This window comes from Nannobrachium achirus (assembly GCF_963921795.1).
Source record: "Nannobrachium achirus genome assembly, chromosome: 11".
Classification (NCBI taxonomy): domain Eukaryota; kingdom Metazoa; phylum Chordata; class Actinopteri; order Myctophiformes; family Myctophidae; genus Nannobrachium; species Nannobrachium achirus.
Window position 1 is genome coordinate 59,642,918 of NC_137820.1, and position 13,488 is coordinate 59,656,405.

A 13,488-nucleotide genomic window follows, 5' to 3' on the forward strand; every position below is an offset into this window, starting at 1 on the left:
ACACACACACACACACACACACACACACACACACACACACACACACACACACACACACAAACAGTGGCAAACCGAGGGGAAACAGCCAAGCCAATCCAGCAGCACAGTGGAGGGCTACTCAAGCTCTCATATCGTCGTTGTCTGGTGGAAACCAAGACCGTTCGTTTTGTATTTATCATTTTAAAAATGAACAAAACTAGTGAAAACAGCAGATCTACAAGCACACAACGCCTCACACGGTGAGGTGTTGTGTGCTTGTAGAGCGGCTGTTATCACTACCTTTGTGCGACAGCCTTGTATGATGAAGCAGGGCTTTACTTTGTGAAAAAACGTACAAACTTGAAACTTGGAGATACGAGGTTTCTGCCCGACAGTGACAATATACTGTCACAGTATATTGAATATATAAATCACTCTTGAAACCAAAACTGTATGTACTGGAACTCACCTGGAGACTGTATTATGAAGCAAGTTCAACATACCCCGAATATATTTTCGTTATCTGGTTTAATTAACACTTGAAAACGCAATCGCGTTAAATGGCCACGACAGTGAAGTGTTGGACATGGCTATCAGGCTGCTAAACAGGTGCTGATTCCGGTCGCCATCTCAGTTGTATACTTTAAGCTCCTACACTTTACAGTATGTATCTGTACGTATGTGACTGTGAGCCTATGTGATGTCTTTACAAGAGTATGAGGTACCCTGTCTTTATCTTCGAGCGGTGCTAACCGCTCCTAGCCTCTTACATCTGGCTTTGTGTGTTTGTCCGAACTGTCAGTGGTCAATTGGTGTCTGTTTGTATGGCCAGGGTGCTTAATGAAATTAACTCATAGAAATAGCACCGCTCTTAGCACTGTTCTTTTTTAATGTTAAGATTAACTTTTTTGTGTACTTACAGTAACTACTAATTTGTGGGATGCCTTGACAAAAAAATAATTTCAACCATTCTTCTACACATATAGTTACAGAAGTTGATACACAGAGAAAGCGCTCCCGTTAGGCTATTATTTCATATCTTTGACGTGGGGGGCTTAGTCTATTTACAAGTCTCGAATAGCAACTGTCTGAAGGTGACTTTTCAGACCAATTTTGAAGGAGGCTAGGGATTTGCACTCCGTTATATAACTCTGTCTGACAAGAATCTATGCCTCATAAAAACAGACTTGACAGTTAAAGTCTAAAGGTTTTGCATCGATCTGCACACAGAGCTCCACGGGATTGCAAGAGAATTGATTCCTCATTCGGTGGTACTTTTAGATGTTGAGCTCTTATCTTGCGTAGAAAAGAACAGAAGGTCGCACAACTTTTTTAGAAAAATGTTTTTATTTATAAATGACCAACGTTTCTTCATCAGGTTATCTCAAACATAACCTGCTCGGGAGCAGATGAGGTGGACAGCATAATATCGTTATTGTCGGGTGGAAACCTTGTATCTCCAAGTTTCAAATGTGTATGTTCTTTCGCAAAGTAAAGCCCTGCTTCATCATACAAGGCCGTGGCACAAAAGTAGTGAAAAGAGCAGATCTACAAGCAAATCATTTTTTAAATGAAAAATGCAAAACAAACGGTTTTGGACATACAAGGTTTTCATCCGACAACAACGATATGTTACCATGTCGATGTACCCTCATAAGAAGTGAACCACCATTGTAGCCCTGAAAACCCATGTATAAAGCAGAAATGACCTTTCTAAACCCAAATCCAGGCCCCAGGTTTCACTCTCTATCCGTTCCCCACCTACTGTAGAAAAACTGATCGCGTTACCACTGCTCTTCTTCCACATAACAGTGGAGCATTAAACACATACACACTCGCTCACAACGCCTCGCAAGTTTGTAGATCGGCTATTTTCGGCCAAGTGCTTTGGTGTAGAGGGGAAAAAGAGCAGACTAAGTACAGAGTGAAAGGTCAAGTTCACTAAGTATTGATGGTTCAAGTGGATAAATATCCGAAAACACAAATTGACATGAATCCAAAATACACTGACGATCGTGCTGTCAAATGATGAAACTATATCGAATCTATGAAAAGGTTTGGGGGTCCCTGGTTCATCTCTCTCTCAACTAAGGGGTCCTTGGCCTGAAAACGTTGAAGACCCCAGCTGGTACTGTATACAACATAAACTCTCACCTCTGTCCAGGTTCCTGCTGCCAGAGTATGTGCTGAACTTTGGCCACGTCATTCACGGTGAAGTCCTCACTCACACGGTTAAGATCACCAACACTGGACCTGTGGCCGTGTCCTTCCGTGCAAAACGCAGACCTCTGGCTGGCACAGGTAACAATCAGCGGACGTGGTGGAAAAAGTACTCATTTTTTGGGGATTATACAGAGATGATATAATCACGGTGTACTTTGCAATACAACCCCACCAAATTAATCCTCCAGTTCTAGGCAACACAGAAGGGGGGGGGGGGGGGGGGACTTTTTTTTTATTTCCACACAACTCCTCTAAGGCAGTGGTTCTCAACCTGTTGGTCGGGACCCCCAGAGGGGTCCCCAAACTATTTTGGGGTGTCCCCAGATGATTAACTTAATGTGCAACATTGTTTTCTCTCTCAATAATAAACAGACCAACACAAAGTTTTAAGTTCATAGAGGGTATCTACACATTTCTAAAGTTACAATTTAAGGATGTTTTAATACCTCTAAAATGACAAATTAAGACACTGGCCAAATGGGCAAATATTAGAGGCAGAAATTGTGAAAATAGCAGATCTACATGCTCACAACGCCAACGCCTCGCAAATATGATTATTTAGAACCACTGCTCTAGAGTCTAAGGTATATTAATGACATAGTTCAATATCGAAAATGGGTGGATTTCCCCTTTAAGTAAAAGTACTCAATACTGCAATGTTACAAATAAAAGTTCGGAATTCAAAATTGACTTAAGTAAAAGTACAAAAGTATTATTATCAAAATGTACTTAAAGTACAGTACCAAAAGTAGAAAGTATTCATTATGCAGAAAGTCCCACTTCACAACTTTTCAAATGTATAAAATGTATTCAAATCTTTGGAAAATAGCAAACCTACAAGCTCACAATGCATCACACCGCGACACATGGTGAGCTTGTAGATTTTCAAATGGCCGTGGTTAATGCATGTTTTTAATAATAATCACAATCTACAAAGTAACTTCTAAAGTTTTCCACTAATTGTAGTGGAGTAAAAGTATTTATTTGAATATTTGCTTCAGAATCTGACATGTAGTGGAGTAGAAGTAATACTGAAAATTGGAAATACTAGTAAAGTAACAAAAACACCCCAGAATTTAAGTACAGTACTTGAGTAAATGTACTGTACTGTAGTTACTTTAATCCACTGGTAACAACTGAATGTTTGAGCCAGACAGACAGACAGACAGACAGACAGACAGACAGACAGACAGACAGACAGACAGACAGACAGACAGACAGACAGACAGACAGACAGACAATACTATTAAAACTGCCTTGGTGATTTACTGTAGTCGGGTATTGCTGACATTATCAGTGACATTGTGTTCTTGCTAATCTCCAGCAGAAAGACAGTCATTACTCATGACTGTTAAACAACAAGGAGCTCTGAGTGGCTCGTTAGTCTTCTAACATCCAGTCTGTCTTCTTGACTTAATTTTGATGAACGCCCAGAGAAACTACTTAAAGGTAGGGAGATTGAAAAACCCCAAAGGGTGATTCCATTTCAAGGGAACAAGCTCATCCAGCCTGCAAGTGCCTCCCATTACAGACAGTACTGTAAGTCTACATACTGTCAGAAACTCACAGAGACAACTGTTTGACTGTCCCTATGTTTGCTAATATTGGCTGAGTTTCCCAAAGCGATTTTAGCCCATCGTAGCTCACGCATGGTCGTACAGACCAAGCCCCGACTGTCATGATCCCGTGTTTACATGGGTTCGGGCAGAGCGACTTATTTAGCCCCCTACAACTACACCAACATTCAGATTTCACAAAGTGCTTAATAAAGTCTCACTCCTGTCTAAATATGGTACGGCATTCTATAATTACCCGTATCCTGAGTGTTCTTTAATAAGAAACCCATGTACACCCGGGAACATGATGGTCGGGGCTCGGTTTTTACAACCATGCGTTATCTACAAAGGGCTACAATCGCTTTGGGAAACCCGGCCATTGTCCCTTGGGTATTTATTTCAATCCTGCATTGCCTTTCCACTCTTTGTAAATAAAACATTTTACTATCATCCTGCTTCATAAGGTTTCAGTTCAGACTTTGAGAGGGTGAGGAACTTGCCCCAGTGTGAGACACAGACGTTCACAGTTACGTTTGATCCCAGAGGAGCCAACTTGGAGATGGGTGGCACCAGTGTTATCATGCCCATACAGGTACGTACTGAACATATTACTGTACACACATTCACATGTGCACTCCCACATAACAGTCACCTAAAAAAACATGTTCTTGTAAAGCCACATTTTTGCACATACCTGTAGGGACAAATGAAATGTACAGTAGTTGTACTTCATTGAACAGTGATGGGTAATCTCTTCCAGATTGGCATTTGATATCCCTTATTGACCAGTATTAATGAATTAAAACTGATATTAAACTGATATGATCAGTTAAAATCAAAATTTCTATTGCAGTCATTTTAACTCTGATTAAAGGATGTGTTTTTGATTGACAGGTGACAGGAGGTCCTACGGTGCAGGTGCGGCTGTGTGCGGTGGTGACCATGCCAGCCCTGACCGTCTCCACTGACCAGCTGCTGTTTGGCAGAGTGCAGTGTGGCATGTGCCAGGTGAAATATGCAATGCAATTATACAAAAAACAACTAGCAACTCCTTGGCTGCCAAACCACAACCTCCGCCCCTCATTTCTCACATGGCCCTCTTCTAGGGGCCATGTGAGGCCGATTCTTGCAAAACACATTTTTAGGACACTGCTCCTACAGATTTTGCCCTATAATCACGCAAAGCGGTACAAAGTATGTCTACAGTCATGTCATCAACATGGATCTGTCCCATTTAGCGCCACCATCAGGCCGATTTTTACATGCGACCTGACGGTCGCTTATCTCCCGATTAGGGAGTCTTACTGGTAGTGTACCTCTGGAAAGCCTGTTTGTTTCCCTTTTAAATGGTACCGCATTTGTAAGGAACATGATTATGCGGGTAATGTGACAAATCTTCTATGTCAACGTCAAACAGCTTAATCTGCAGTTGCTATTGACTCTCGTTATGAGCTTCCTACCCCAGTTCCGCATGGTATCTGGGGGTACATGGGGTACCTGGGGTAATGCATCCTGCCATAGCCAAACTGAAATGTGTATTCATCATGGTAAAACCTCATTTTATGTACCCTCCACTTCCATCAGGTGATAACAATACAACTGTTCAACCATGAGGCTGTGTCTTGTCAATGGAGTATTGCTGAGGAGAAGAAACCCCGCAAGAAGGTACTGAGCACACCATTGAGTCCAAGTTCATGAGTTATCATCCATGAAGGTACTAACATCACCACTGAGTTCAGGATAAGGAGTTAATACCACACAGCACATTTCAAGTTAAAGATGAAGTTCCATGATCTTTCCCCCCCTAAAACATGATTATCAGGTATTATGATTATACTAGGAGGAAGATTTTTTCCAAAAAAGTGTACAGAAAGAGTTAAAATTACACCCACCAGTTCATTAAGTATGCCTGGCTGTCATGGTGGGTGGTGAAGTTAGCCACACCCACGTGTGTTGGGTGAATGGTAAAAGGGGAGGGGATGATTATCTCAAGATAGAGTGATGTCACTCTATCTGTGTTTTTGGATTATCACTTTTGACTCACAAGGTGGCAGGCTCGAGAAAGAAATCCAAAAATACATAATTGCTCATAACAACCACACCAGGGGTTCTAAAGAAGTACTGTCAACCTCCTAGACACATGAAAACCAGAAAAAGTACAAAACTATGGCACCACCTCTTTAAGAGGTTGAAACAGCCCCCAAATTATTGTGGCAGCGATTGTATTCAGCAGTAATCAGGGGCGCTGGAAGTGGGGTGCTGAGGGAGCTGCAGCTCCCCTGGTGGTGGGGAGAAAATTTTTTTTTTTTTTTTTTTTTTTTTTTAAGCCTATGTATACACACACACACAGAGCTATATTAAAACAATAATGTATTTGACTTTGGGGAATAAAATATGTTGAAAAAAGGTGTTTGATTATCACATGGTGACCTAATCACATGGTCACCTTGCCACCTCCGGTCAGAAGTCAAATTTAAATCCCGCTTTGATGGCACACCAAAGTCTATTTATTTGAGAACTAGAAACTGTCTATAGGCAAACTAACACCGTTGTATATGGGGAATAAAAAACAGTAAAAAACTACTAAAATAATACCCGATTTTGTAGTGTGTGTGTGTGAGTGACTGTGTGTGTGCATGCGTGCTGTGTGTTGCACTGTGTGCTAAAATAACTAGTAACTATACAGCTCCTTGTTACACCGTTGTGCGTGGAATAAGCACCCGAAACCGTAATAAAAATAACCCAAAACCGGATAAAAAATTGATAAAAAACGTGAATTTTCGGCGTGCGCGCACGCATGAACTCCTCCAGCCTCAGCTCCCCTTGGGATTTGGGAGTTCCAGCGCCCCTGGCAGTAATGCAGGAAATCTGCACACCCAAAAAAAATCCAACGAGTGCAAAAGGAAAGAAACTCCACATAGTATGGTGTTGTGTGAAGTTTATATTTTGAACAAATACAGTAGGTATTGAAAATGATGGTGTTCTTTCCTCCTAGCCTTACTTGGCCAGATAAACACTAAATGTATTTTAGAGCGACAGCACATAATTGACTCGTCTCATAATTCATTGACACAATGACACAATATGTAGACTTCAGGGACGTGCTGGCCATTGGGAAAAGCGGGACAACTCCCGAACGGCCGGTTCATTCCCGGCTGGTCCAGGCCGGCCATTAAGAAAAAAAATTAAATAAAATGTCGGCCTTCGTTCCATTTTGGGGGCTGGGTGGCCTGTAAATCGTCACTGTCGGTATTTCCAAGTTTCAAATTTGTACATTTTTCGCAAAGCAAAGCCCTGCTTCATCATACAAGGCCGTCGCACAAATGTAGTGAAAACAGCAGATCTACAAGCACACAACGCCTCGCCGTGCGAGGCGTTGTGTGCTTGTAGATCGGCTGTTTTCACTAGTTTAAATCATTTTTAAAATGATAAATACAAAACAAACGGATTTGGACATATAGTGGAGCGGCCAACTGCTTTTTTTCATCAGAATCTTTCAGTTTGTGATAAAAGCGTGAAAATTGGCATGAGCAGTCTCCATGGATCACTTGACAAGAAAATTGGCCGAGGCAATTGAAATATCAAGATGGCGGCCATTTTTCAAGATGGCCAACACCGTAGTGAAGCAATTAAGTGATATAAGGGTTTATTTGATGATACAAGCATGACAATTGGCATGAGCAGTCTCTGTGGGTCACTTGACAATAAGCCACCCATAGCTACTTGAAATTTCAAGATGGCGGCCATTTTTCAAGATGGCCACCACCTTAGTGGGGCGATATAATGGTTTATTTGGTGATACAAGCATGAAAATTACCATGAGCTGTCTCAAAGGCTCATTTTGACAAGAAAATGCCCACAACCACTTTCAAGATGGTGGTGGTGGTGGATGGTGGACATTTTTTTAAGATTGCCACCACCTAAGCAATACAATTGTTTAGTTAGTGACACAAGCATGCAAATTGTTATGATCAGTCTCTATGACAAGAAATCACTTTCAGCCACTTGACATTTCTATTTTCAAGATGGCTGCCCCCTGGATCCTCAAAAGATCAAAATGCTAAAGAACAAAAGAAACAACAACAAAGAGTGAATATCTGCACTACCAGGGCACAAACCGGATGGTGTACAGATCAGACAGGATTTAAATGGCATTGGATGGACCAAGTGTAGGGTTAAGGCATGAACTTAGTTGTATCCCATACATCAAAGTGCTTGGTAAAAGTTGGTAAAAGGATAAACTACTGCTGCTGAAGACACCGAAGATACCAAAGATATCCTTGTCAAGAGGCCAAGAAGATCCCAGTCCTCAAAAGCTTTGTGCTTCATCTGTGAAGATGAGAGTGCAACGTCCCCCTTACAGGACGCAATGACAAGCTTTGCAAGGAGCTTCTTGTCGCTTAGATTCCTGGCACATTCATTTTAACTTTAATTAAGTTTCATTGTCATTGCGTCCTGTAAGGGGGACTTTGCACTCTCATCTTCACAGATAAAGCACAAAGCTTTTGAGGGCTGGGATCTTCTTGGCCTCTTGACATGGATATCTTTGGTATCTTTGGTGTCTTCAGCAGCAGTAGATGCTCTCTTTTGGGCCCTTTCCAGCTCTGTGTTGTTGAACTTAAGTTTACAGCTTGAATTATATTTTGCCCTGTGTCTTGTCAATGTGCTTTCTATGGCATCTCCTTCGTCTAGTCGTGTTGGACTAAGTAAGATAGGCAGAGCATTGATCTTATTTATAGTGACTCATAGAATAGACTATGTGACAACCAGGAATAGTCTGGTGACCACCGGAGAGACGGGTGACAGCCAGAATGTAGACGGCATCCGGGAGCAGGTTGGGTTAGCGCCCCAGCCAACAAACCCACGTTTAGGCCTTTAGGAGGGCCATTCAAGCCGCAAGTGGAGCCTGCATGCAGCACCACCATTGGGCCAGGTGGAGCCTGCAGTACCACTGCAGCTCAAGAATCTACCACTCCTGAGTGAAATGTCTGGGGCTGGAGTCTGGTGCAACGCACAGGTCCTGGACCTGGTGAGACATAGGAGGGGCCCGGACAGCAGTCAATCCACTCAGTCTAGTCCCTCCATGCGCCAGATTGCCTCTCCCAGTCTCTGCAGAATAGTTCCGGAGCGGTGGAGTGAATTAGGGTAGCTACTGGGACATAAGTCGGGACTTGATCAACCCCGGCTGGGTCACACAAGTGAGGGGCATGATGTTGCTAGACCTGAAACACTGATGAGCTTGGGGCTACATCACTGAGGATACGTCCCAGGTGCATCCATGCGATGTTATTTTGTTATGAAATAATGGAACATTTCTTGCAATGAGATCATAACCAGTACAATCGTGCTCTCTGCTGAATAAACTTGGCTGAATTAGTTTTTCCTTGGTGACCTGCTGACAAATTAAACATCTGTCCCAGTTAGTTTTCTCAACTGTTACGATGGCTTCTGCCATGTCTTAGCAGAGGCTTAGGGTTTATACTTTTACCACCTTTTACCAAGCACTTTGATGTATGGGATACAACTAAGTTCATGCCTTAACCCTACACTTAATCCAGTCGTTCTTCCAATGCCATTTAAATCCTGTGTGATCTGTACACCATCCGGTTAACTAAAACCCCATTAACCTTGGCTTGTCTCTCCCGCACTGGCACAACCTGTCAATTCAGGTGCAGCTATCTAACTGTTTTGGGGTAAATTAGACAGCATTTGGGATACTAACTAAGCCTAGTTCCAGACCCTGAATCGCTAGCCACACCCCTTAAAAAACTTTTTTGGCGATTCAGGGGTCTAGAAGTGCTCTCATTGAAAAGGCCTTCCTCGTTTGAAAATCCGTACGGCGAATCAGCGTCGTGAATCAGCGTCATGTGATCAGCGTGGGTGGGGGTTTCCCAGAACTCATGTGTGTTTCCAAGTAAACCAGCGCCGCCGCCGTACCGCGCATCGCGGTAAAATGCGGTAAAATGTGGTAAAATGCAATCGTATCGATCTCGCTATGAAACACCAGTGGCAGGCATGTTATGTTGTGTTTGATTACTAGTTTGTAGTGCTCCTATTCTGCCTGTTTCTTTGGTTAGCAAGCACTAGCAAACAACAGGCTAGCCACTAGCCAGCCACACTTAACAACACAACTCATGTGTTGTCAGACGGTGAAGCAATCGCTGAAGACTCCCTCTTTTTTGGCAACGCCCATCCCTGCAATCGCCTTCGGTGGAAGCGAGTTCAGACTGAATAATGGAGTGAAACGAAATGTCAATTCAGGCTGAGTGTCAGGCTAATACTAACTTTCAATTCGCTGACATTGAACCCCATTCTGAGTTTAACAGCAGTGATATATCACCAGTGTGCCCTGGTAGTGCAGATATTCACACTTTTCTAATCTATCTATGATCAACACAGTTGTATTTTGATGTGTTAAAAGTTGTTATTTAACATAATCTAAAATGACATCAAATCGTCCTTAATGAAAAATACATACATTTCTATGAGAAAATGTATCTTTTGAGGATCCAGGGGGCCATCTTGAAAATAGAAATTTCAAGTGGCTGGAAGTGATTTCTTGTCATAAAGACTGCTCATATCAATTTGCATGCTTGTGTCACTTAACTAAACAATTATATTGCTTAACTGCTCCATTTAGGTGGTGGCAATCTTGAAAAATGGCCGCCATCTTGAAATTTCAAGTGGCTGTGGTGTTTTTTTGTGAAATGAGCCTTTCAGATAGCTCCTAGCAATGTTCATGCTTGTATCACCAAATAAACCCGTATATCACTTAACTGCTCCTCTAAGGTGTTGGCCATCTTGAAAAATGGCCGCCATCTTGAAGTGTCAAGTAGCTGTGGGTGGCTTATTGTCAAGTGACCCACAGAGACTGCTCATGCCAATTTTCATGCTTGTATCACCAAATAAACCATTATATTACTTAAATGCTGCACTAAGGTGTCGGCCATCTTGAAAAACGGCCGCCATATTGAAATTTCAATTGCCTCGGCCAATTTTCTTGTCAAGTGACCCATGGAGACTACTCATGCCAATTTTCACGCTTTTATCATAAATTGAAAGATCGTAGCACTTAACCGCTCCGCTAATACAAGGTTTCCACCCGACAACGACGAAATATAACTCATGTAATTGGCCCAATGGCACTTGTCATGATGGTAAATCTTTGCATAGCAGCAGCATCGAGGGCAGAGGCCCTCAGCACTATAGAGAGAGATCTCTCTCTATAGCGCGCAATGAGGGCCTCTGCAACTCTTTTTCCCGGGCTGAATCAGGGGCCCAGCACGTCCCTGGTAGACGTACTGTAAGACTTGTGTGTATCTTCTGTGCCCATCGTTTCATTCAGCCGGACAAGTTCCTGCCTCTCCACCTGCGTAAAAAAGCCTTGCTAGAGCAGAGTCCTCCCCCGGTGGTGTTTGAGATGATACCTTCCTCCGGACTGCTCAGCGCCGGAGACAGAGTCAACGTTCAGGTCAAGTTCAGCCCTGCAGAGGGGGTAAGGAAGAGACAGTATGTTACAGCACTGTCTGTGTACAGTACATGTCAAATAACCTAGCTTAGTTTATTTAAAAAAAATGGCACAAATAGCAGATCTACAAGCTAACAATGCCTTGCGGTGTGACACATTTTGGGCTTGTGGAGCGTCTATTTTCGTGCAAATATACTTCGTCCAATACACACAGTCAGGCTTAAATGGTTAAAGGAGTGGCGACACCGGCCGAAATTTAACATTATGATACAGTAGGTCACGTGGTGTTCCTTCAAACAGTCTGAAAAGGAGGCGGGGCCGTGTCAGTTAGTAGTGAATGTATACTTCGTCCGTCGTGCGGTGCCGCGCAATGTATACTTCGTCCGTTGTCCGGTGCCGCGCACAACGTGATGGCTTGTTGTTAGCGTGTAGCCCGGCTAACGCTGCACCGCACGGCTATTTGCGAGAGCTATTGTGTGTACACACACACACGCGTGCGAAAGCACACACACACAGGCTACACACACACACAGAGTGTATGAGCCACGGAGTGACGGACCTCCTCTGCGGAGGTCGGAGGAGGAGATCGCTGGACGCTCGTTCTAAGCTTGCTCGGTGGGTGTCCCGGGTGCTCCAGTCAGGTTTAGGGCAATAGACAGCAGGGTATGGCCGACAAAACCGTCTGATAGACGGGGAGAAGCGTGTTGACCCTCGTACACCTTTTTTGACACCTTTTTTGAAGAACACATGTACTTTTTTATCGGTCTAACCATTGATTCTATAGCGAATGCTATATAATTTTTACCCCTAGAACTGATAGTTTTAAAGTTGGTTTAGAAAGTCGGAAACACACCTTGGACAGCTTTTTTTGGGGCAGTTTCAAAAGATAATGATATGGATAATCGACTCCGCCCCTCCCCCCATATTAGCCCAATCAAATTAATTTATTTCAGTTACTGTACAGAAAGTACTACTTTCAGTACAGTAACTACAATAAATTAATTTGATTGGGTCATTTAACATGGGGGTACATGACATCATTAAAAAAATTGGCTAATTTGATAGCCATAATTATCTATTTTGGCCGTGTCACGCCCCCTTTAAGGAAATGTCCCCCCTTCAGTTTGGACAAATTGGACCTTGGTTAGCTCCCTTACTGCTGTTGCCATGTGATTTATTGGATGGGATTAGCTTCCGTAAATTGTGTGTGTGTGTGTGTGTGTGTGTGTGTGTGTGTGTGTGTGTGTGTGTGTGTGTGTGCGTGTGCGTGTGCGTGTGCGTGTGCACAGCGTGCCTACAGCAAGCAGCTGGTGGTGTGTGTGGCTCAGAGCAGCCAGCGGGTGTTGCTCATGGCCCAGGGCCATGGCGAGGAGCCCCGGTTGGAGTGGTGTCCTGCCGTGCTGCAGCTGGGGCCTTGTCTGCCCCTCAGTGCTGGGGACAAGGCAGAGGTCACCGTCAGGAACCCCTGCGCCTTCCCCATTCACTTCTATTCTCTGGAGTTTGACACACAATACCTGGAGGAGGAAAAGGTAACGTCTTCTTTAGCAAAATGGAAAAACGCGCGATTCCTGACGAAGGCAGTCGATTTGACATTATGGCTCGAGTGTATGCCCCGAAACTGTGAGAGGAGTAGTGTCCTAAACCTTTGGGGTTGCTCTATAAATAAATATACTAAAATTAAGTTACCCAAGTACTATAGTACATAGCCACCATGAGGCCGTAATATTATTTTTGTATGTAGGCCACTGAACTATTTTACATACATATTCCAGACTAATGTTGCTTGTCCAACCCTCTATTCAGATCCTACGTGTGATGAAAGGTTATGATGAGAAGAACCTCCTGCTGCTTCCTCCCAGGAGGCCTGGAGAAGGTCTTCCTCCAGAGATACTGGACCACTACAAAGAGCATTACTCACAAGCAGCACACCATGGTACTTACTGTACACTGTTGAGTGTTCATTACAGGTTCATTTGGTTTAATTTCGTCACTGTCAGGCAGAAACCTTGTATCTCCAAGTTTAAAATTTGTATGTTTTTTCGCAAAGCAAAGACCAGCATCAGCATACAAGGCCGTCGCACAAAAGTAGTGAAAACAGCAGATCTACAAGCACACAACGCCTCGGTTCGAGGCATTGTATGCTTGTAGATCGGCTGTTTTCACTAGTTTAGTTTGTTTTTTAAATGATAAATACATAACGAACGCTTTTGGACATACAAGGTTTCCACCCGACAACGACGATTTGGTTCCATGTGCACGCAT

At 43.3% G+C, this 13,488-nt stretch overlaps 1 protein-coding gene across 1 annotated transcript in view; it reads left to right on the forward strand.

Annotated features, from left to right (window-relative positions):
- hydin (HYDIN axonemal central pair apparatus protein) overlaps positions 1-13,488 on the forward strand; it is a gene marked incomplete at both ends in the record, with an annotated part of 211,630 nt that overhangs the window by 106,456 nt on the left and 91,686 nt on the right. Inside the window, 7 exons of the mRNA XM_080737231.1 lie at positions 2,144-2,280; positions 4,223-4,350; positions 4,653-4,766; positions 5,343-5,423; positions 11,104-11,253; positions 12,516-12,755; positions 13,030-13,159. Coding sequence (XP_080593357.1) covers positions 2,144-2,280; positions 4,223-4,350; positions 4,653-4,766; positions 5,343-5,423; positions 11,104-11,253; positions 12,516-12,755; positions 13,030-13,159 — 980 coding nt within the window. The remainder of the gene's footprint in view (positions 1-2,143; positions 2,281-4,222; positions 4,351-4,652; positions 4,767-5,342; positions 5,424-11,103; positions 11,254-12,515; positions 12,756-13,029; positions 13,160-13,488) is intronic.